Source organism: Balaenoptera acutorostrata, chromosome 17 (genome assembly GCF_949987535.1).
Source record: "Balaenoptera acutorostrata chromosome 17, mBalAcu1.1, whole genome shotgun sequence".
NCBI lineage: Eukaryota > Metazoa > Chordata > Mammalia > Artiodactyla > Balaenopteridae > Balaenoptera > Balaenoptera acutorostrata.
Window position 1 is genome coordinate 35,438,255 of NC_080080.1, and position 24,755 is coordinate 35,463,009.

Genomic DNA, 24,755 nt, shown 5'->3' on the forward strand with positions numbered 1-24,755 from the left:
GCGTCATCTTTTCAGGGCGATGATAGTACTGCTACCAAGGTGTACATGAGTTATACACTTGTCATTTACTAGATTTTTTTTCTAAATAATATGTATCCAGTGTCTTCTTACCAGGCATCCACATGTGAGGGTTTAGGATACAAATTCTAGGATATATTTCCAGCGGTGGGTCCCATGCTAAAATCCGTCTGCCTTTCAGGCCTCCATGTTACTCAACACAGTACACTCAGTGGTTAAGAGAGAAGGTTCAGGAGTCTGACTGCTTGGGATGTAACCCAGTTCCCTCACATTTGAGCTATGTAACCTTGGCCAGTTGCTAGCTTCTAAAAGGCCAAGTTTCCTCATCTGTAACATTATAAAAGGAATGTCTATTTCATAGGGCTGTTGTTAGTTTCAATGAGTTACTAGATGTACAGTGCGTAACACAGTGCCCAGCACATAGAAGATACACTCAATAAAAATTAGCTGTTATATTGTGGCTCTGGTTGTTGTGATGATGGGGGTGATGATTGATGATGACGATGATGCTGCGGCTGACAGCATTCCTCCCCCGTGGCCTTGACCTCAGGGCCGGAACACACCATCTCCTCTGGAGGGCACACTAAGCACTTTTCCACCCACCACGGGTTCAGCCTCAGGTGGGTCGTTAGCCCCACATCCCCCCTGTCTTTCCCCTCACTCTCAGCTGCCCTGCCTCCTGCCACTCCGATCTGGAACTGGGACGGCCTTGGAGGGAGAAAGGCCTGCTGGACAAATGAGCAGCAATTCTTCCTTGTCTTTCTCATGGAAACAAAGCCGTAAAACCGGGTTGATTCAAAAAAGCAGCACTGCAATGATTTTACCTAAAGCTAGTAACAGGCAAACCGGCCAGCAGGTGCCCGGACACTCTTTTTCTCTTCTACCTCAGGTGTTACCTTTGCCTGGGAATCTGGGTTGGGGTAAACTCACTGGGCTCGGCACAGCACGGCGTTCCTTGCTCAGTATGCAGAAGAAAGAGCTTAGGAGGAGGCAGCTATGGATAAAATAAGGTGGGGTGCACACCACGCACACAGCAGCATAAATCATTTTACAACAGGGCAGGAAACTCCTTCAACCTCTTTTGAGAGCTCTGCTATAATTTGCCTTTTCAGTCGACAGGGATTACCAGTTCCCTCCCTTCTTGGCAGTAGCGAGAATGCCAGAAGCTGGCAGGCTTCCAAGGCAGTTTCATGTCCCACAAATAGAACTAATACTCGTGAATGTGAAAATTCCTCCAAGTCACTCCTGGTAGGGATCATATCATGCCCACCTCTTGACTCCTGAGTAAGCGCCAGGCTGCAGAAGGCTTTTAAGCAAAGCTGCAGAGGGCCCAGGGACGCAGAACGAATTGCACCCTCCTTTTCAGAAGAAAGCCCAGCTCTTTCCTGCCCACACATACGCTCTGACTTACAGCTGCTTACTTGAAAACTGCACATCATTTGATTGAAAACAACGACAACAACAACTAGGTAGGTAGCACATAGGCAATGAATGAGGCTGGGAAAATTCCTTGGATACAGTCAGAAAGCATTTTCCAACCACGTCCCTTCCCTGGGGTTTATTAGTTACTGATTAAAATGATAAACTGCAAGCCAATAAGTTCTCTTGCCCCAACTCTCTGACATTTATTCTAGAATTATTTATTTTGGAATTTTTTCCATGCCCTTCCACAAGGCTGGCAGGTAGTAACTGCTTTCACCTGATCCCTCTGTGCTTTATTGGAGAAATGAGGCCCTTACCCTGACTTTGCTGATGGGGTGTCGGAAGCACTTGTTGTCCCCCGTCTCGCTGAGCGTGATGGCATAGAACTGTCCCTTGTTGAGGTAGGTCATGGGGCCCTCCCCCTGCTTCTGACGGAGAGATTTGGTGGCTTCCAGGGTGTATTGAAATGTGCCACTGTGAACGGAAGACAAATAGTGGTCAGATTCATTCACTTGGACATTGCTGCCTTCTGGATCAATTTCACATCAATAGCATTTTGTATGAATATTAACCAACGTTTACTCCATTTCAGAGACGAAACACAGCACATGGCAAAAGAGATGAGACCATACCAAAGGTCACTGTTAGTACACTGCACACAGCATGTCTAATAGTGGCCCATAAACCAGATGGTTTAGAAGGGGAGAAAGTCCACAATGTGCCCTTCCACTTGTGCCAGGCAGAGCCAGGGGAGCCTCTGTTAGGTTTTAGTTGGTCCCTGGTAAGGCCTGAACTTAAGAATCGCTAAAACTTGTCACTTTCATCCTAGCAACAAGCCAAATATGTGAATGCTTTTGTTCAATTCATCCGTATACCAACCTTCTTTTGTCTAACCAAGGTGTTGCAAATAGCTACCTCCCACTTTAAAATATTTCAAAATGTAAAAGTCTAGAACTCATTCATTATTGAAATCTATATGGAATCTAGTTCCATAACAGGGAGTGTTTTTTGATTTGGGGGTTTTGTTTTTTAAGCCTGCAAAAGAACTCATGACAGGGTTACTGCTCTAAATCAGGAGCTTGCAAACAATGGTCTGTGGGCCAAAGCCAGCTAGCTGCCTGTTTTTTGTAAATAAAGTTTTACTGGAACACAGCTACACTTGTTTGTTTATGTCTTATCTATGGTCGCTTTCTTGCTGCCACAGCAAGGTTGAGTAGCTGTGACAGAGACTGTGTAGTATGCCAAACCTAAAATACTTAGTATCTAGCCCATTACAGAAAAAAAGTTTGCAGATCCCTGCTCTTAATAATTTCCCTAATATTTTACAAATATAATTTAATTTATAAAATAAAAACACTGATTTTTCCCAACTTTGAAGAATATACCCATTGTTTAAAATGAGCAACGGATATGAATCACAATCTTTTTATTTAAGATGCTCATTCAGAATATTTATTTCTGCCACACTGCAGGAAGGCACACAGTAATGATCCAATTACGAATGCTTTGTGTGTTTTCTGAGAATCATCAGAGGCGCTTCACTGGGTCTATCTATTCTTTTAGCTCTTTAATTTCAGTCTGTGAAAGGCTGTGTGCAAAAATGACTCAAGTTTGCGTCTTAAAATGATCTGCTTACAAGATTACGGGGGACTCTTGCTTTCTATGTTGAGTATTTCTGCAATGTTTGATGTTTTTTTAACTTTTATAATGAGAAAGAAATTTGAAGGGCAAAATAATATTCCTCTTACATGATAAAAATCTTAGGCTTAAGCTGATAAACAAAGCAAATTCCAGAATATGTGTCTTAGAATAAGGTGGGAAATAAATCATTCAAGACAGAACCAATTCCACTGTCATTTTGCCTGGAAAAAGCAATTTCAAGATAACCCACTGAATCATAAAGTTTGAGACCTGGACAGGATATAAGGAATCACCTAGACCAGGAGCTTGCAACTTGTCTAGGGCACAGACTGCTTGAAAAACATGAAGAAAGCCGTGAACCCTCTTCCCAGATAAAAGCGCATATGAACACTAATGATTTTTAATATAATTTCAAGGGATTCACGTCCCCCAAGCTCATCCACAACACAAGATAAGAACCACTTTCCTCATTTCACAGCTGAGGAGAGACTGAGAAACTTGCTCACTCCTGGGGACAATGACAGCAGCAGAAAGAGACACCAGGTCACATGACTGGTAGGTCGATGCTCTTTTCACTGGCCTGATAGCTGGCTGCATGGTTATCTGGATTGACAGCATGCAAATTATACATGTATTTCCACGTTTTCGAAGGTGATTTGGAACTTTATCTTCTCTGCCTCTCCTCTACCCTTCACCACCACCGCACACCCAAATTCTGGCTGGGAGAATCTGGAGAGGATGCCTGGGGAGCCTGAGGCTGGAGCAAGTCCCTGAAGGAGCAGGAAGACTTCAAGCAGAAACAGAGAGAGGAGAAGAGGGACATACACGTAAAAGTAAAGGGTCAAGAAATACAGTGCGGGACAAGGTTTACAGTAAAAAGGGACCAGCACATCGAGGGTCCCAACTACCTTCATAAGGAATTTGTGTTTTATTCTGTCTGAAATGGTGAAATCACTGATAAGTTTTGTAAATGGGATGGATTAATTCATCCTTGCCATTCTCTCCAGTCTACAGGCATGATCACGACCAAGGACTTTGAACATGTGGCCCCTCTACCTAGAATGTTCTTAATCCTCCTCCTTTCCCTGGAAAACTCCTGATAATCCATCAAGATCCAGCTCAAATGCTACTTCTTGTAAAGCTTTCCTCTGGCCCCATCCCACTCACACCCCACACACACCCAGGCCTGCAGGTCATCTCAGCTGTCTGTTTATGTATCTCTGTAGCAGGACTCATCATTTTGCAAATGTATTGCAATTCGTATGACATCACACAGGTCTCCTGCAAAAGTCTATGGGCCTCTTTTAAGGACAGGTTATAACTTATCCTCAATCCCTATCTCATTGCTGGAAGATGGAAGGCACCAAAGTCTGTGATAGCTAGTAGGTAGAAATGTCCAAAGTGGAACGGAAGGGAAAAGAAAGTGCTGGCAGGGCAACCTGTTATGTTGCAACAGCTCAGGAGCATATGCACAAGAGTAAATTGGAAGAGACAGGACAAGTAGAATAGGACATTCAGCACTTGGCAAATGCCATGAACGTGTAGCAGGAAGGCAAGCACCTTGCACCTCTGGAGTGTGTGGCTGGGAGGATGGCATCATTAGGCACAACAAGAAGTGAAAGTGGAAGAACAGATGCGAAAGAAGTGAAGAAGGAAGGAAAGAAGAGGAAAAGACATGTGCATGCTGTGCCGGAGGCCCAAGTGTCTGAGGTTTAGAGGAACACCTAAGAAGGGACGTCTAGCAGCAAAAGGACAAAGGAAGGGTACAGGTAGGTCTCAGAAAATTGATCAAGACTGGAAATAGTAATTTAGAAGTCATTGTGTAGAGAAAAGAATTTGCTTTTAAAGGTGTAAAAGTATAACTTGACGATACATTTAAACAGTTATCAGTTCATCAGTTTCTAGGGGCATCTCCTGTAACCTACCTTGATGTCTGGTCATACATGTACTCCTCAGCCCCAACTGAAGCACTCCGAAATTTCTGCAAAATTTAAGAGTCATCAAAATTAAAACAAATAGGTGAGTCATTATGCAGAAAAAAAAAAAGTGACAAATGTATCCAAACTGTTTTATCCTCATTTTAGAAAGGAAAATTATACATTTTTTTGGTATTATGTTTTCAACTACAGTGAAAATAGTTACCATTTGTGTATAGAACTTGCATACCACCTGCACACTGAGAATTACATTCAACAGAAAATGCATTTATGCTTTTATTCACATGTCCACATTGACATGCCCACAGGTGTTCCTAAATTGTCTCCAGGTACTGGAAACTGTTTCCTCAAACATGTAAACATCTCTTCCATTTTCTTATCTCCAACACTTATTCCAAAAGCCACAAATTCTGAGTTAACGGAATACTCATTACAGAGAAGCCACATAGCGTATCATAAAGCAGTATTCAGAGTTTTGGGAGCATAGTTTTTGGAGCAAGACTGTCTAAAGTCAAGTTCTAGGGTCAAGTTCTAGCTCTTTTACCTGCTGCCTATGTAGACTGAGGCAAGTGCCATATTTTCTTCAGCTGTAAAATGCCTACTTAATAGTGATGAGAAGAATTAAATGCATTAGCAGAGATAAAGTACTACAAAGAGTTCCTGGAACGTGGTGAGCTCTATCTATGTGTATTAAATTCTGTTCTATACTCAGGCAAAATTGTGAAACTGAAGTTTACACTGACATTTTTTTCTTCCAACAACAACAACAACAAAAATTCTGTTCTATAGTAATCACTTGATTGTATTCAATGCCCTTCTCTAAGATCTTCATTATCACAACAGTGTTAAAAGTAATTTTGCTGAGGGAAATTCTAAGTCTTAGTATTACATGTGAAAAGGCTTGGGTCCACAGACATTCAGTTGTTGTATATTTAGCGCAAGTAGGATGCACTTTGCTACATTTTAGAAACTTCTCAAAAGTAGATGTACCAAAAGCCCTAACTCTTGATCCTAAAGTGAATATAATAGAATATTGATGAAAAAGCACTTGGTGGACCACACAGATCTGGACCTTCCACTGTGGCCTTTTTTCTAGTGTCTCTTTCTAAGAAACAACCGTCTTGCCTTTCATTTCTCTGCCATAAACTTCCATTCTTTGACAAGTAATTCAAAGATTTCCTTCTCAGGAAAGGGTTACTCACAGCTATTTTCCAAATTTCCTTCACAATCTCTAACCACCATCACTTGAATGCAGTGTGCCCTTACATCACACTTTATATGTACATACATAGGATCTTTCTTTTTATCCAGTCTTATAAATTCCGTGGATCCGAGAAGACAGTTTGCCCTTCAAAGTTTACCCAAATGCAGCCCAGGAGCATTTGACAAATATTTGTTAACTAGTTTATTAATCATGACAGAGACTCAAAGATACAGATTTGTGTTTCTTTTGCAATCAGTCAACCAATCAACAAGGCATTAAATGGAAATATCCTGGGGCTTCAGCATCTAAGTGGTGCCAAGAGACATAGAGAAAATATATAAGGCACTTTCTTTGCCTCAAAGATATAAAAATTGGTTGAGGAGGTGAGTAAATTCATACGAAAAATGACAACAACAAAAGAAACCGAAATACAGCAAATGACTAGATATGAAGGTCTATGTTAAAGCATTCATCCATTCATTCATTTATTCAGGTGTCCTGACTGGAAAAGTACAGAATGAACATTACCAGGAAAGGAAGATCAGCAAAATTCTGGAAAGATTTTATGGCTATTGTGAACTTTGCTTTGACAAAGTTTGCTTTGACAAATATATTCTTAACATATTTAAGAATTAGGAAATTTTGGAGTAGGAGGGTAGCATGATGAAAAGAGCATTTAAGGAAGTGACTCCAAGACAGAGAAGATGCATTTCCAAGGTCTTCTTTGAAGGAATATGTGGTAACCCGTAACAACACATGGTGAACCAGTATTAATAAGCATGGCCCTGAATGAGTTCATTTTCCATGCCATAGCACTCTGCAGCCTGAGGATAGGCTTCCTTACTAAAACATATTGGACTGATAAATTCTAGGGCTCTAATTTCCCAGGGGATGTAAGAAGATGTGATATACTACAACTATTCAGACTCAAAGAGACTGTCAACTCTGGGCTAACAAATAAAAACTCTTAATCCAATAATATGAGCATGTAAACAAGAACTATGAAAAAATTAAAATAGTTCATATATTACTGACATGGATATTACTTTTTCCTAGTTTAAACATTTATCCTTAATTCTGTTACATTATCTTTATAATTAAAAAAAAATTAAATGTATAGTCTACCTGGAAAACATCACAATCCTTTATGATGGTTCTAAATGATTGTTGATATGGCCAAAGGGAGAGAGGCCTTTTAAAAATATATATATATATATTTATCCTACAGTAAAACTGTAGCCTACCCTCACCCTTGGCATTTGCACTGTTCTGTACAAGGCTGCTTGTTTATTTTGTTGTTGTCAAAGTCTAATAAACAGGAGAGACTGTCATGCTTATGCATGAAATAGAATTTAGTCAAATAAAAAATTCTGGTCAAAAAAAAAAAAAGAGAATTAGAACCAAAACACTCAGGCCATTCTGATTACAATTACCAAGTTTCCACAACTGTTTGGGAACATTTTAATATAATTTGAAGGATGCCAAAAGGGAGGCAGACAGCCAACATCACCATACCTTGCTGTGATTTGATGCAGTGCATCTATACATTTCTTAATCATTTGGCCTGAGAAAATGGTAGTAAAGGAAGTATGGTAACATATATTTTCTAGATTTTCCTTAAAGGACTTTAGACATCAAGGAATATTAGAATGTTATATTTAAATTTTGAATATCAGAATTCTAGTTTTTTCCTTGGGTGGGAGGAAAGAGACATCTGCTAAGAATCTACTACAAAAAGACAATGATTCTTTAACAGTGGTAAAATCAGATATAGCTAAATAATTCCATGTCTTTGATCAGCCACCAATTTTTTAGGTCTTATGATTCATTTATTCATTCATCCACTCTTTCAATAAATATTTGCTGAGCATCTACTTTGCATCAGACACCGTGCTAGGTGCTATGGATACCATAGTGAACAAAAAGAGAAGCAGTTCCTACTGTCATGAAGCTTCTGATCTAGTAGATGAAAAATATTAGTCAAATAATTAATTTAAAAATTTACAAACTGTGTGCAAGCACCCTAAGGAAGAGCAACAGAGCTCTAGGAGAGCACATCACCACCGAGAAAGTAAAAATCAGTCCCACTGACAATCAGCCTTGATGGTTCTAACAGAATGTACTGCTTCCAATAGCACACAGACAAGGCCAACAGAAGATAAGCAATGCTCCCAACAGACCCCCAGAAGACAACAACACAGCTACAAAAGTGAGTGACATCCCCGCTTCTGCGGGATTGATGCTTTCTTGGCAAAGATATCCTCAGCCCTGCTTTGTTCATCCCATCTCCTGAACAATGACAACTGAGGTACCCAGTTTCTAGACTGCCCCAACGTCTTGACATACGAAATCCAGAGCTGGTTGTCACTTCCATGATCCCTTCTTAGACTCATCCAGAACAAGCCCAAACACTATCAAGAGCTCCTCCCAACCCTCTCTTACTGAGTTGTCCCTAAGGGTCCCCTGCGGAAGCAGGCTAAATAAATGTAACTTTGACTACAGATGTGTTCATGGTAATCTTTGGCTGGTGGACTTAGATACAAAGAAAACTGACTTTACTAGGAACTGAAAGGGGAGGACAGGGAAGGCTTCCTTGAGGAAGTCACACAGGAGGAAGGGTGTGGAAGGTAGTAAAGAATATTCTAGAATAGCATTGTCCAATAGAACTTTATGCAAAGATGGAAGTGTTCTATATCTTCACTAATATGGTAGCCACTAGCCACATGTATCTTTTGAGCACTTAAAATGGAGATAGTGGGACTGAGGAATTGAATTTTTAATTTTATTCAATTTTAATAGCCACATGTGGCTAGTGATTGCAGTATTGCACAGCACAGTTCTGAAACATGGAGTAGCAGGCACATGGGTCCCGAGGCAGGAGGGAGCATATCAGGTTCACAGAACTGAATGACGCTCAGAGCAGAGGGCACCCGGGGGAAAGATGTGCAAGATGAGGTGGGAAAGGCAGAGGAGAAACAGAACGTGCAAGGCCTTGTAAAACCGTTAAAGATTTATTTTTTTATTTTTATTTTTTTTAATTAATTTATTTTATTTTATTTATTTATTTTTTATTTATGGCTGTGTTGGGTGTCCGTTTCTGTGCGAGGGCTTTCTCTAGTTGCGGCGAGCGGGGGCCACTCTTCATCGTGGTGCGCGGGCCTCTCACTATCGCGGCCTCTCTTGTTGCGGAGCACGGGCTCCAGACGCGCAGGCTCAGTAACTGTGGCTCACGGGCCTAGTTGCTCCGCGGCATGTGGGATCTTCCCAGACCAGGGCTCAAACCCGTGTCCCCTGCATTGGCAGGCAGATTCTCAACCACTGCGCCACCAGGGAAGCCCACCGTTAAAGATTTAGATCTTAATCCTATAAACAATGGGATTTCAGTGAGAGGGTGTCATGATCAGATTAGCATTTTGAAAAGACCATCCCAGGTACACTGTACAAAAGTGGACAGTATTATAGGCCTTATAAACCTGTTAAAGATCTAGATCTTAATCCTAAAAACAATGGGATTTCAGTGAGAGGATGTCATGATCAGATTAGCATTCTGAAAAGACCATCCCAGGTACAGTGTACAAAAGTAGACAGTATTATAGGCTAGAGATAATGATAGCTTGGGTCAGTATGGTGGAAGTAGAATGGAGATAAATGATTTCAGAGAGATTTAAGAAAGTGAAGTTGATAGAACTGATAATGACTTAGATGGGGATTATTGGAGAGCAAAGTATCAAGAAAAAAATCCTCGTTGCTTGAGAAACCAGAAGGACGGGGGTGCCACTCCACTAGAGCAGAGAACATGAGGGAAGGTTATAAGTCAGATTTTGAGCTGGTGGAGAGTCAAATAGGCAGTTGAACATAAAGGTCTGGAGCTCAGAGAGGAGAAATGGGCTGAAGAAAAAAAATGTGAAGAGTATTCAGGACATAGACGATAACTGAAGCTGCGGACATAAAGCTAAGAGCATTTTCAAGAGACAACAGTGATCAAAGCATCAAATGGTGCTGCAAAGTAACAGCTTTAACAGAACAGGGATTTCCAGAGCCGTTCTATTCAAGAGCTGGGTAGATGGCCCCTAGGAACCTAATAATAGGCCAACCAATCTCATAAAATTTGACTATGTACAGAGAAACCTAAATCCTTCCCAAGTATAAAATGTGTATGCTAAGGATTTTCCAAAATTTTGCTTGGTGCAAAAACAAACTAATAAAATAATAGAAGTTTCAGTGGTACCATATGCACTATATCATGTATTTAAAATAAAAATAGCAAAATTGGTTGCACTAATCAAAAGTGAAGCCATGTTCCATTTCAGTACTTGAATCAACATTTTTAAGATTTTATTCTTTAAGTTTGTGGTGGGAAATGAACTATCAGTTAAAAATTAGTCATGTTGGACAGGGTTTTAGATCCAGGGTAACTTCCAGTATCAGTCTACAGATGAATATAACATCAATGGATATAACCATCATATGTCTGTTGGGTATAACAAATAATAATTCTTTGATTTTACTTCAGGATTCTCTGCAAACTATGTTAATTTGACAAATAACATACCAGGGACTAAATAATGAAATACATGGTAGAGATATCTGGTGCTCACTCATAAATCATTCTCATTCCTGAGCACATGGGAGGACTAAATGGGAAAACTAGACTTCTCAGCCCTCTTGCAGTTAGTTAAGACCATGTGACTGGTTCTAGCCAATGAAATGTGAACAGGGGTAACAGCATCACTTCCAGGTCAAAGTATTTACAACTCAGTGTGCCGTCTCCATGGTCTCTCTTCCCCAGCTGGGATGACCCTGAAGCCACATATAGAGATGGTAATGTCACAAGATGGAGGGAACCTGGATTCCTGATCAAAGGACAGGTCTGCAGACATCTATCAAGATTATTATTAGCAAGAAATAAACATTTAGTGTATCAAATCACTGAGATCTGGTGTTCCTTCATTCATACAGTTAGACTTATGTTAACTGACTTATACAAAATTGTAGTATAGAATAGCAAATTCTTTCTTCTACTTTGATGCTTATGATGACAATTCATATGATTTTTCTATAAAAACTCTTTCTTGCATCTCTCAAGGTTTACATGTTTCCTAAAAACATGCTAGGTGTTAATACTACCCTGTTTTATATTTATCAACTATACTCTTTGCTTATTAGCTGTGTGACCTTTGGCACGTTCATAACCTCTCTGAATCTCTGTTTTTTCATCTGTAAAGTGGGAAGAGTAATACCTTCCTTGCAGAATTGTGGTACAGTAAATATTAGAAATAAAGTGTGTAAGCCACAGTGCCTGTCACACAGTAGTACTCAATAAACAGCAGCTATATAGATAGTAACCTTCTAGAGCGCAGAAACAAAGACACACCTCCGGCCCTCTACTCCCACGTCTAGCACAATGCCTAACACCCAGTATAAACAAATATTTACCAAATGTTACTACGAAGAGGATACAGAATAAAATATAAACCAAATTAGCTAAAATAAATTCATTAAAGAACTTTTTAATGCTACTAGCCTCAGTTGAACCAAACTGCTCCCTTCCCTGGTATCACTATACACACACACACACACACACACACACACACACACACAGAGAAGAAGCCATCTCTAATAGCAAATGAAACTTGCTAATTCAACAAGTAGTAGACATTTTAGTAGTTTGCCTAAAGGAAGTGCTAGGTTTTAGACAAATTTTCCTTAGTGAAATTTACTTGGTGAAATCACTCTGAGCTCACCTGATCTTATAACCAGTTGACAGTGCCATGGCTAAAGATCGTGACAGATCATTCCATTTAATTTACATCAGATTGAAATATAATATGCAATGTAAACACTGATTTCCAAGACTAGGAGAGCAGCTAAACCAAACTTGGTGGAAATAATTTTCACATTTAGTTTCTGGTAAGTTGCTTTCTCATCCACTTCAAAATAAAACCCCAAATACAATTGCTTCCTTTCATAAGCCTCTTTACCTACAACAGAAACACAACTCATAACACATCCTCCAAATAGCATGATGGTTCCGTTGACATTGGACCACATCCACGGACTCTTCTGTGACTAATGGAATATTTCTGCACTGTGTGAGAAAAAGATCAGTAGCAACTCTTTAGCGAAAAAGTATGCACCTCACATTCCTATGTGGAGTGATTTGCTTTTCTCTACAGAAGCACCCCTGACTGCTTGAGGGCAAATCAAATATTCAACAATACCCAAAACCCTACGAGATCCCTTGCTCAGTTTGAAAAAAAAAAGAAGCAGCAGCAGCAGGTTGTTGACTCTTTTAAGCCACACCACACAGGAAGCTAAAGAAGCAAACTTTAAGATAATATTTTTATTACAAGGACATTGAAGGTTTGATATAAAGCTACCAGAGCCCAAGAAATACGGAAGCCTGGTAAGGGCAGGGGGTTTATTGTGTCTCACTTTGCTCATTCCCCAGTTTCATAGAATACAGCAGGCACTCAGGAATGACAGGCCAGGAAAAGAAGGGCTGCTAGTGTGACTTATCTACTGTGAGGCCCTCCCAACGCTGCAGAGAGCTGGTTCCTTTCCTTCCTCTTATTCTCACATGAAAGATGAGAAATAGCTAATGACGTAGACAAAGAACACTCATTTAAAAAAACAAACACATTTAAGCAAGGCACTATGTTCAGTTATGGAGCTCCTAAGAACTGGAAGGTCCCACAGTGTCTCTGAGTGTAGAGGTGACGGCTAAGGACATTGGCCCTGGAGCCCGACAGCTTGTGGCAAGTCCCATCTCTGCCACTTACTACGGTGCGACCATGGGTGTTCTTATGCTTTCTGTGCCTTGGTATCCTCATCTGGAAAACACAGATGACAATAATAGTACCTCATAGGGTTTTTGTGAGGATTAAATGAGTATAGATCACTTAGAATGATGCCCAGCACATAGTAAATGCTCATGAAATGCTTATTACTTTAAAATATGATTATTTAGGGTTACAATTTCAGCCTCAGATGGCTGAATTTTGTCCCATTGGCAAATAAATGGGTATCAGGCTGCAAGTATTTGGTATACTGTCACCACAGTCACTCCTCTTTAAGAAATAAGAAACCACAAGTTTTCTCCTTTGGCCATTGTCTTTTATTGACCCAGGTGGACTGCAAAATAAGATGTCAGTGACCATCGACTCAAATGTAAAGGCACTGCTCCTAAATGCTGAAGCAGCTGACCTGAACTAAAGACAAGAAAAAAAGCATTACATATTCTGGGTCAAAAATTGGAGAGGTGATCTACAATTATATCAGCAATTGTTGTTCTACAAAGATCCCAAGGCAATTAAATGGAAAGAATATTGTCTTTTCAACAAGTGGTGCTGGAACACTGGATATCAATGTGGGAAAAAAATGGGACTCAACCCTTCTCTAATATCAGATATAAAAATTATCTCAAAGTGGATCATAAACCTACATGTAAGAGGTAAAACTATTAAAAGTCTAGAAAAAAAATGAGAAAAATCTTTGTGACATTAGGTTAGGTCAAGACTTCTTAAACTGTACATCAAAAGCATAAACTCTAAGAGGAAAATATTGATTAACTGGACTTCATCAAGATTAAATATTGTTGCTGTTTGAAAAACATAGTTAAGAAAATAAAGCGGCTATCAAACTGCAAAACGTATAACTGATAAAGGGCTACACTATTTAAGAATCTCTTACAACTTAATAAAAGGAAGACAAATAACCCAATTTAAAAATTGGGCAAATTATTTGAACAGACATTTCACAAAAGAAGTTATAGGAATGGTCAAATAAACACACGGAATAATATTCAACATCACTAGACACCAGAGAAATGCAATTTTAAACCACAATGAGACACAATCACATACGCACTAAAACAACTACAGTTAAAAAGACGGACAATGTCAAGTTTGGGCAAGGATATGGAAAAGGGGAACCCTCATGTATTGCTGGTGGGAATGAAAATGTTCCAGCCACCTTGAAACAATGTCAGCAGTGTTTCACATACATTTACCACATGACCCAGCAAGTGTAGTCCTAGGTATTTACACAAGACAAATGAAAGCGTATGTCCACAGCAGCATTATTCATAATAGCCAAAACCTAGAAGCCAAAACCTAGAAGCAACCAAATGTCCACCAACTGGTGAATAAATTGTGATACATGCTTACCATGGAATACTACTCAGCAATTTAAGAAACAAATTATTAATACAAGCAATAACATAGATGAATCTCAAAAAGATTATGCTAAATGAAAGAAGACTTTCATACAAGACTCTATACTCTACCATTCCATTTATATGAAATTTTAGAAAAAGCAAAACTATAGTGACAGAAGGCAGATTAGTGTCTGCCGTGAGCAAGAGGAGAGGGGAGGGCTTCAAATTCAAACTTTTAGGATGAGGAAACTTTCCACTGATTCTGATCTTGGTTACATAATTGTAAACAATTACCAAAATTTTCAAACTGTGCCCTTAAAACGTGTGAATTTAAAACAAACAAGCAAGCAAAGATCATTGCTTCTGTAAGTTCTTTGGGCACACGAGAAGAATACATAGAATCTATTTGTAAGGTACAAAGTACACATACATGTACACACTTGATTATTGATAATACCAATTCTTTCTTGAGTATTCAATCACCAGATCTTTAAAGAGTTATATTGTTTTAAAAAATGATGGACAGGCCACATCTTTGGTTGCCATCTGGAAAGTTATAAACTAGAAGAGGTCAAAGTGAAAACTTTACAAAGTAGGAAATTTCCACGCAAACAGCCCTTTGTTCTTCAAAAACATTTAATTTTAAGACTAAAACTAAAACCAGTCAAGGAATCTGTCATCTAAGAGGCAGGAAAACGGAAATATTCCTCCACACACCTAGGCCAATGGTCTAATAAAACCCGTTTATGAAGAAAGATGCAGACATGTTTAAAAAAACAAACAAAACTTTAAACTCACAGTTGAATTCACTCATCCCACTTAAAAAGCAAACAGAGAAAACAAGTTGGGTGGTTTTGGGTTTCAGTTCCAGCTGCTGACGTAAGAGCCAGGGACTCACCTCTGTGTTTCCGTCTTTGAAGCTCTCGCTGTAGGTACTGTCCGGGGTGCTGCGCTGATCATCCTTGAGGTAGGCGCTATGGCTGGCCACGGACGGCACGCCATACTGAGTCTGCTCAAAGATAACCACGCGTTGTTCCTCACCATCTCCCCGGGGATAGTGCACAGGTGGGGCCATGAAAACCGGTGTGAAATCTTCGGCCTTCACCACTGTGATTCCCGCCATGGGGACGACGGCTGGGCTCTCAGAGACGTTCGTGCTATACTGTTCCCGTTTTGAATTCTCCAGGTGGTCTTGATTTAGGGAAAGGTTCACTGGAACAGTCTTTAGGACCTGCACTCGGTTTTCTCCTCCACTCAAACTACTCTGGGCTCCACTGGTGCCAAGACAGTTTCTGTGTGTTTAAACCCACACCCCACAACAGAACAGAATTAGAAACATCACCTTTCTGCAACTCGTAATAACTGATGTAAGCAAGAATCAGGGGATGCTAATGCATTAGGGGGAAAGCTGATGGCCAACTTTACAATGGAAAGCAACGAATCTTTGTATCACTAGAAGGAGGACAGCTACCCATATATGCCTCCTGGTATCATGCAATGAGCGCCACCTAGAAAGTGCTATTGCCCACCCCCCCCCCCCCCCCAGAAACAGCTGACTCTAAATCAAGCAAGCCTTTACATCTAGCTTCCAGTTCTTAGGATATATGGGAGCTGGAAGAATAATTTAAACAACACTGCAAAGAAACAATCATACAAACCAGAATGTCACACATCTTACTGACCTGGTTTCTTCAATAAGTCAGAGGCATGAAAAAAGAAAGAAAAGTGGGAGACTTGCTCTAGGTTAAGAAGCTTAAAAGACATAACAATCAAACAGGATGAGCAGATCTTGTCTGGATCCTGATCTAAAAAACCAAAAAGGCACTTATGAGGCAGTGGGATTTTTGAGACAACTGAATATGAACTGAGAGGTAGCTGATGTTAAGGAAGTACTGTTAACTCACCTAGATGGTGATAATGATTTTGAGATTAGGTAATAAAATGTCTTTGTTTATTTAGAGATACAAATCAAAAGTTGTTAGAGGTGAAATGACATAAAGTAAGCCAGGAACTTATTTTGAATACTATTGCAATAAAAATTTTAAAAAAAAGAAAGAAAGAAAGAAAAGGTCAAGATTAAGTAGGTGTAACCCAAAGTTATCAGTGCTGAACGTGGAGGATGGGATGGGTATTTGGGGGTTCACTATACCGTCGTCTTTATTTATGGGTATGTTTGAAAGCTTTCAAAAGAAAACATTTTAAGTAGCTTTTTTTTAAAAAGGTGGGAGCAGGATAATAAGTTAAAGGAAGAGAGTGGGAAGAATATTTTTCACTCTTCTGCAGGCTAAACTCCTTGCAGGAAAAATAATACAATGAGAATTTATCATTAGGATATTTTCACTAAATTGAGAAATAACATCAGCTCATTGATGTCCTTAGCACTGAATTACTTCCAGGGCTTAAGGAAGTGGTGTAACTGGGCTGATGTAAGACAAGATCTCTCAGATCTCAGACCTCCCGTGCTACAAAGAGAAAGGAAAGGATTTAGGAGATTAATTCTTGCCAGGATAAGATGAAATACTTTCATCTATACTATAGAATTCTGGGAGAGAGCAGAAGCAAAGAGAAACTTCTTACGAAAAGAGCGTTATTGATAGCAAAATGATTTTACTAGCGAAGTCCTTGTGGTCAGTAAGATTTGAGGCCACCTCTTACTTATTTATAGATTATTCTGAATGACAGAGAGAGAAAATGCACGTTTTGCATGGAGCCCTATCCCCAATGTCTGTTTTTTTAAAACTAGCACGTGCTTTCTGGGGCTTATAGCCATCTCTCACTGAGAGAAATATTTGAATAAAATTGGTTCTTCCAAGAATTGAGCTCTCGTGGCTCCTCTCTGTAAAGGAAATCCACTCGCCTCTGAGCTTGCCTCTCAAACAGGACTTGGTATTTTTAGCTTTGATTTTTCAGATAAAACTTCAAAGTGAAGCTTGAGGAAAGAATGGCTCCACATGAACAAAGCCAACAGAAAAATACCTGGACCTCTCTGAGTCAGTCACAGACCTGTAGAAATCATTCTAGAAACAAATCCTTTAAAGAATAAAATCGTGAGTCTATAAACATTCTGGCTTTAAGTAATAACCTGCTTTCATGGCTAAATCAATACAATGAATCTGTATCTAAGACACAGTGAAAATTTAGAAATTATTTTTAATCTGAACCCAGTAAGCTGATGATGCCAAAACCCAGACCACCCATTTATATCAGTATTTCCTAAACCTTGTTGTTGAGAACATTGCATAGAATGTTAATACATGTTCCTCAAAGAAAGGAGACCATGATAAAATCAGTATTAAAAAAAAAAATTGCCTAAACAAGACCACCCTGGTGGGTCACAGTCATGAACACAGTAAAGGCCCCCAAGGGTTCCTCCCCTTGTTTAACTGTAACCCAGAATTTCTCAAACTCATTTGATCCGGGACCCTTCTGTGGAGGAGTAACTACTAATACTTGTGGATAATGTCTTGCAAGTTGGGTGTAGGACAGTTGGTCTACGTGCATTAGCTACCAAAGCAATTATCCACTTTCGGCACCTCTGGGCTTTGCACAAGCACGGTCTTACTGGCTTTGCCAAAATATTCAAAATTAATCAACTCCTCTCCACTTAGAGTCCACTTCAGTCCAAATTTCTTAAGTCTTTAATTCATGCAAAACACTTGCATTCTAAACAAGAAACACAAGTCAAAATATTTTTGGTGTGCTTATAAACAAATAAATAAGCAAACTAATAAAGTTGTGCAAATCTAGTTGAATCGTCACTACCATGAGACGAGGGGACAACAGACTCGGCACCATCCTATATGTGTAACTGTGCCTCTATAGAATAGCACCGACTTTAAAAGCTGATGCCAGAGAACTCTGGAAGTCATCCAAAAAAATGGGTGATCAGAACAAAGTAAGAATTATGGTGAGATATACTGACTCACCTGCAATAGAATTTAAAATTGAACCAAACATTATAATGTGAGAAAAAAATGCAAGGCTAAGAATGGTTCATTGAAATATACTTTAAAAAAAATTGGGGTCATGACACTGAGATTACTTTTCAAAGTGGCGACTTCTGTATACGAACATTTGTAATGCTATCATGTCAGCACATGGCACCTTAATTCATGAGTACATTGCAGACCAAATGATATCCTTCCAAATTACATTCATCCGGAAGTCTACTAAGTCATAATCAGTCCATACAAGGTGGTTTGTCTATACCTCACTGCCAGTTTTTTTTTAAGGCACTCCATTGATATCACAAAAATGGCCTTTAAAATACAATGAGTGGCCGTCAGTCTTTAATGTTGTGCTAAAAGATACTTTAGCAAAACATGGGCTCTTTTGTCTATTATGATACATACAGAGCACACATCTTAGATTCGTTCCCCTCCCCACCTCCACCCCCCCGCGTCTCCCCCAGCTTTTCTGTGATTACTGGTATAGGACTTAGGAGACAGCACTTGCTTAGCCTAATAAATGCTGGCTGGATGGAGGAAAAGTTTAAGGACCTGAGAACATCAGCCTCTTTCTCCCTGTCATCACTGCTACTCGCTAGTCCCCAGGGCCCCAAAGCAGCACAGAGCGTCAGAAGATCCCTGTGGAACTACAAATCAGATGCAGACAGCCTTGATCTTCTGCTGGGGGTGTGCCTTAGAGGTGATAACACAGCACAGGGCCACTGATTGGCGGGGTGGCCCCCACTGCTAGTCGTATGACGAGATCACAATGTCACAAGCAGTTCCTAGCAAGGCCAGGAAAGATTCTGACATGTGTTTTAGCAGACTTCATTTCTCCTGGCTTCATGTTTCCAAGTGGAAAAACCCCCAACAGAAAAGCACTGTGGCTTCCCCTCTGCAGGGGAAGAGATGTATTTGGTTGGTGAGTTTGGGAGAAGTAGCTGAGCAAGGTGGTTCAGACCCTTGTGGGTCCCCCTTTATGTCTGGATCATCTTGGCCAAAGAAAGGGGACACTCCAGTCACCGCGGCCATGCCATCAGTGGCCTGTCCCTTCAGGGAGGCCTGAAGTCCTGCTTGGGACCGGATGAACAGCCATATCTAAGTCAGGACTGAAATGTTACAAATTGCTCGTTCAAAATCACATTCTCTAATTAGCTGCATCAGAAATAAAATTGATTTCTTTTCCTTTTTAATTTCAATCTGTCTGTTTCTTGTTTTTCAGCTGGTTCTTAATTCAGGATTGAAGCAAAGGAGTATGACCTATGGTCTCCTAACATCTTTCCTGCCCCTGCACCCCGACAGTGTCCTCTGTCACCCATGGCTCCCTACCGGCTCCTCCCTGGACTGAAATCAGCCTGGCCTCCTTCCTCTCTCCCTTATCAAAGACGATCTTCAAATGTCTCACTCCCTCAAGGGCCTCATCGCAGTCATACAGCCATTGGATGGACAGAAAAGTTCACGCCAGCAGTAGGCTATCTTGCCTGTATATCACCTCTAACTCTTGGGATTTGCAGCCCCCTTGGAAGATACTGATGGCCCTTTGCAGAATTGCAAAACCAAAAAATGCAATTTTCTCTCCCGCCTGAGAGATCCAGTTTTGTTCCAGACTCCAAAAACAGGTAGCAGACATTAAGCTTCTTGACTCCCATATCCTCTCAAAAACAAAAGTTATAGTTTAATACTATTGTTTTCAAAAAACATAGCAAAAGAGTTTTTTGGGGAGTCAGGCATATTCCTGTATATATTATCATACCTTTTATCCTGGTCTTCTTGGCTGTCACTTGCTTTGCTTACAGACAGCAGCCTCTTGTCTCGAGGAACCTGAAAACATCACCGACCATCAGTCAGACTTACATAGATGCAACTGTGATCTCGTGCAGAGCTTGACACCAGCATAAGCAAAGAAAAGGAAATGGAACATTCTCCAGAGAACGGTGGCAAATTTGCAGTGGCCAGGAGATGGTTAAAGGTAAGTAGCCTGATTGGCAATGACAGTGGACCAGACACAAAAGGGTGATCATCAGCGTAGGGCCACAGCAATCCTGATTCTGCTGTGCCCTGCTGACACAGGCAACTCTCTCTCGCTGGACCTGAGCACCTCCTGAGCCCTCCCCACGTTGGCTGGGAGTGGATGAGGGGAAAGGGTAAGAGTATCTGTGCTCTGGAGCAGACAGAAAACATCTTGGAGCTACAACAGGTATCCCGTTAAGGAACAGGGACTGACCCTCCACTCTGATGAGGGACTCCAGGTGCTGACATGCAGGGGGGCAAACTGGGTAGGGGGCTGCACTGTCCAGTGAGGGAGAAACATCTAATACGTGGGCCAGCCTTTACCTACCCTCCCTAGCTCTTGAACTGGCTTCCACCCTTCTTCTTCTAATGCACTTTTATTATTGACTTCACAACCACAATGCCAACATATTACCTGAAAGATTATTGAAAAAGTGCTACTTGAGAGAAGGGATACCCCTACCAGCTGTGTTTCTGAACATCAGCTGACTGCCCTACCGCATTAAGGATCGCTTACCTATCTCTACCATATTTCTCAAACACATGACTAGTGGGTTTACATTTGTTTGGCTGGTTGGATGTTTTGGGTTTTTCTGTTTTTGTTTTTGATTTTGTTTTTTCCTAAATCTCCAGATCTTCCTTCTAGCCAAACACCTTTGCACTCAAAACACAGCCTTCACTATTTTGACATAAGAGAGCGTTTATGAGGAGCATCTCTCTTCTGGATTCCGGACTAGCAATCCTCATGGATAATTTCCACTCACCTGAATATGTATGCAAGCCCAGCTAGCTGGGCAAGGGAGGCAACATAGCAGGGTGGCTAAGAGTCCAGGCCTAGACCTGATTGTTTGGGTTCAAATCTCAGCTCTACCACTTACTAATTCTGCCTCAGTTTTCTCAGCTGTAAAACAGGCATAATGGTAGTCCTATACCTCACAGGGTGTTTAGTAAAATTAAATGAGTTAATTTTTTTAAAGCCACTTAGAGTGTCTGGGAATTTATAAGCATTTGTTAAATAAAAATAAAGTAAATCAACTGTAAGTCCTTCACTCACATGTCAATGATGAGGGTCTACAATGTAGCAGGCATTACTAAGTGCTAGACAGAAATGAAATGAATAAAACATAGCTCCTATCATCTACTGAAAACGACAGATAAACATAAAATTTTAATACCCAGCACACCTATGTTCACAGCAGCATTATTCACAATAGCCAAAAAGTGGAAATGACCCAAATGTCCATCTATAGATGAATGGATAAACAAAATGTGATATATACATACAATGGGATATTATTCAGCCTTAAAGATGAAATTCTGATACATGCTATAATATGGATGAAGCTTGAAGACATTACACTAAATCCCGTGCAACTCAAATCCATCAACTTCCCTGTGGATGCCTGCCTCCTGGTTCAGCCCCCGACACCTCTTACCTGAGCTATGGCATCAGCCTAATGGGTCTCTCCTCTCCTTCACTTAACCCCTGCAAATCCATTCAGGATCCATTAAGAAGATCCAGAGTGATCTTTAAGTCTGACCCCACTATGCTCTTACTTAAAACTCTTCAATGCTTCCCGTTATTCTCAGGAACATGGCCTCCAAAAACTCTTCTGCCTCAACTTGGGCCACCCCCATCACTGCTGTGTGTACAGCTACACTGCGTCTCTGACCATGCAATGCTCCTTCTTGCAGCAGAGCCATTACCCAGTCCTCTCTGCCTGGAACGTACCCCAGTCCCCTGCCTTACCCTACCCATGCCTTCTCTAAGCTAACTTGTGAGCTTACTTCGAGAACCATCTAAAGGTCCATATCCAAGATTAGACTACAATCTCCATGAGTGTCCACCTTGTGCATGGTTATGTCCCAAGCGCCTGGAATGTAGCAGGCCCTCACTAAATTCCTGTTGAAAGAATGACTGAATCAATCAAAATGGCCTGCAAAAAGCAGAATCAAAGAAATAGAAGAAATAGGGATTCCAAACACTAAAACATATTAGTAACTCCCAAAGACTCCTGGAAGTGAACATTAGTGTTGCCAAGATGCACTGATGCCAGCTCTGAGCAGCCTGGTCAGCCTACAGTATTGGGCACAATATGACAAAGGGAAACCTTTGGGTTTGCTCCCATCTGGGCCACCCTGAACCATGTTTACCTTTTGGCTTCCCAAAGACTGTCCTTCTTAGAGAAACTGAGACCTCTGAACTCAGGCCCCTTTCTCAAGTCTAGACCCACAATACTGTCTATCAGACATCCCTACCTGGACATCCTACAAGCACATCAAACTCAACATACAATTATCCTTTTCCCCAAAGCCCTTCTTCTGTACTCCGCCTTGGTTAATCTGAGAATCAGCTTAGATATTATGATCCTAATTATAGGGTTCTCCCACCAAATCTCTCACACACACACACACACATACACACACACACACACACACAATCAGTTGCCAGATTTTATTCAAACAAATACTCAGTGATTTCTTGAACATACTGCTTTGTCTCTATGCAGTATGGCTGACTAAATAGAGTGGCTGATTTAGGGAGAACCTCACAAATGCTGACCCAGGGAACAGCTACCATCATGTCTTACTTTAGGGCTTCATCATTTTTTATCTGGACTATTGCAACGAACTGTTCACTGGATTCTCTGCTCATAACCCACCTCCCTGCTGCTGCTGCTGTTGCTGTAATATGTATAAATCATTTCTCCAATCTACCAGGCTTATGTTCAAAATCCTTCAGCGATGGAGAAAATGATGCCAAATGATATGATAGAAAAATTACAGGAAATTTCACTTTCTTCTTTAAGCTTCCCTGCATTTTCTATAATGTATATGTATAAGCCAAAAATAAAAAGCTGATTTCTTTCAAAAATTTCAGCAGCTTATGAATATTTATTAAATCATGTATTCACTCATTCATCTAGATAATGTGAATTTAAATCATTAAAATACATAAAAACCAGGACTCCCCTGGCAGCGCAGCGGTTAGGAATCCATCTGCCAATGCAGGGGACACAAGTTCAAGCCCTGGTCCAGGAAGATCCCACATGCCTCAGAGCAACTCAGCCCGTGCACCACAACTACTGAGCCTGTGCTCTAGAGCCCGTGAACCACAACTGTTGAGCCCGCGTGCCACAACTACTGAAGCCCGTGCGCCTAGAGCCCATGCTCCACAATAAGAGAAGCCACAGCAATGAGAAGTCCACGCGCCGCAACTAGAGAAAGCCTGTACGCAGCAACGAAGACCCAACGCAGCCAAAAATAAATAAATGAATAAATAAATAAATTGAGGTATGTTGATGTACAATATTATATAAATTTCAGGTGTCCAACATAGAGATTCCCAATTTTTAAAGGTTATATTCCATTTATAGTTATTACAAAATATTGGCTATATTCCCTGCATTGTACAATATATCCTTGTAACTTATTTATTTTATACGTAGTAGCTTGTACCTCTTAATCCCCTACCCCTATCTTGCCCCTCCCCCCCTTCCCTCTCCCCACTGGTAACCACTAGTTTGTTCTCTACATATTTAAGTCTGTTTCTATTTTGTTATATTGACTAGTTTGTTTCTATTTTTTAGATTCCACATATAAGTGATATCATACAGTGTTTGTCTTTCTCTGACATTTCACTTAGCATAATACCCTCCAAGTCCATCCATAATGTTGCAGGTGACAAAATTCATTCTTTTTTATGGCTGAGTAGTACTCCATTGTATTTATATACCTCATCTTTATCCATTTGTCAGCTGATGGACACTTGGGTTGCTTCCATATCTTGGCTATTGTAAATAGTGCTGCTATGAACACTGGGGTGGATGTATCTTTTCAAATTAATGTTTTCATTTTTTTCAGATCTATATCCAGGAGTGGAACCTCTGGGTCATATGGAGGTTCTATTTTTAGTTTTTTGAGAAACCGCCATACTGTCTTCCACAGTGGATGCACCAATTTACATTCCCGTCAACAGTATACAAGGGTTCCTTTTTCTCCACATCCTCAAATTGAGTTTTATGTAAACTCTCTACTCTGCATTTCAAAATATTTACAGAAAGCAGTATTTCAACTTTCCTCTAAATAGTAAAAGTGTGCAAGAGGAGAGGTAATCCAGGTACCATATTTACTAATACTTTATCCTCTGAACCTGTGGGAAATAAAATACGTTGCTTTCCTAAATTACTAATGATTTTTGTTTCAAGGTGTGTTTCTCTTTTTCATTAATACAAAAGAATTGCCATCTAATACAGATACCTGAAATTATATCCATTTCACAGTAGTAAAATCTACTTTCAAAAAATAAGAAAAATATATTTTTTCAAAGTGTATCTTAATGTATTTCTTCAAAGTCTTATAAAAGTATTAACTAACGTATTTGTTTAACATAGTTATAAAAGTTACCAAAAAATGTT

General features: G+C 40.2%; 1 protein-coding gene across 3 annotated transcripts in view; it reads right to left on the reverse strand.

The window, feature by feature from the left end:
* GRHL2 (grainyhead like transcription factor 2) overlaps nt 1-24,755 on the reverse strand; it is a 166,851-nt gene that overhangs the window by 88,928 nt on the left and 53,168 nt on the right. For all 3 annotated transcript variants that reach the window (XR_450244.2, XM_007173397.2, XM_007173396.2), the window contains exons 3-6: nt 20,081-20,148; nt 15,279-15,672; nt 5,007-5,062; nt 1,758-1,914 (exon numbers count right to left, since the gene is read on the reverse strand). Coding sequence is in view for 2 of the 3 variants with exons in the window: in XM_007173397.2 (XP_007173459.2) it covers nt 1,758-1,914; nt 5,007-5,062; nt 15,279-15,672; nt 20,081-20,148 (675 nt within the window). In the remaining variant the exon portion in view is untranslated. The remainder of the gene's footprint in view (nt 1-1,757; nt 1,915-5,006; nt 5,063-15,278; nt 15,673-20,080; nt 20,149-24,755) is intronic.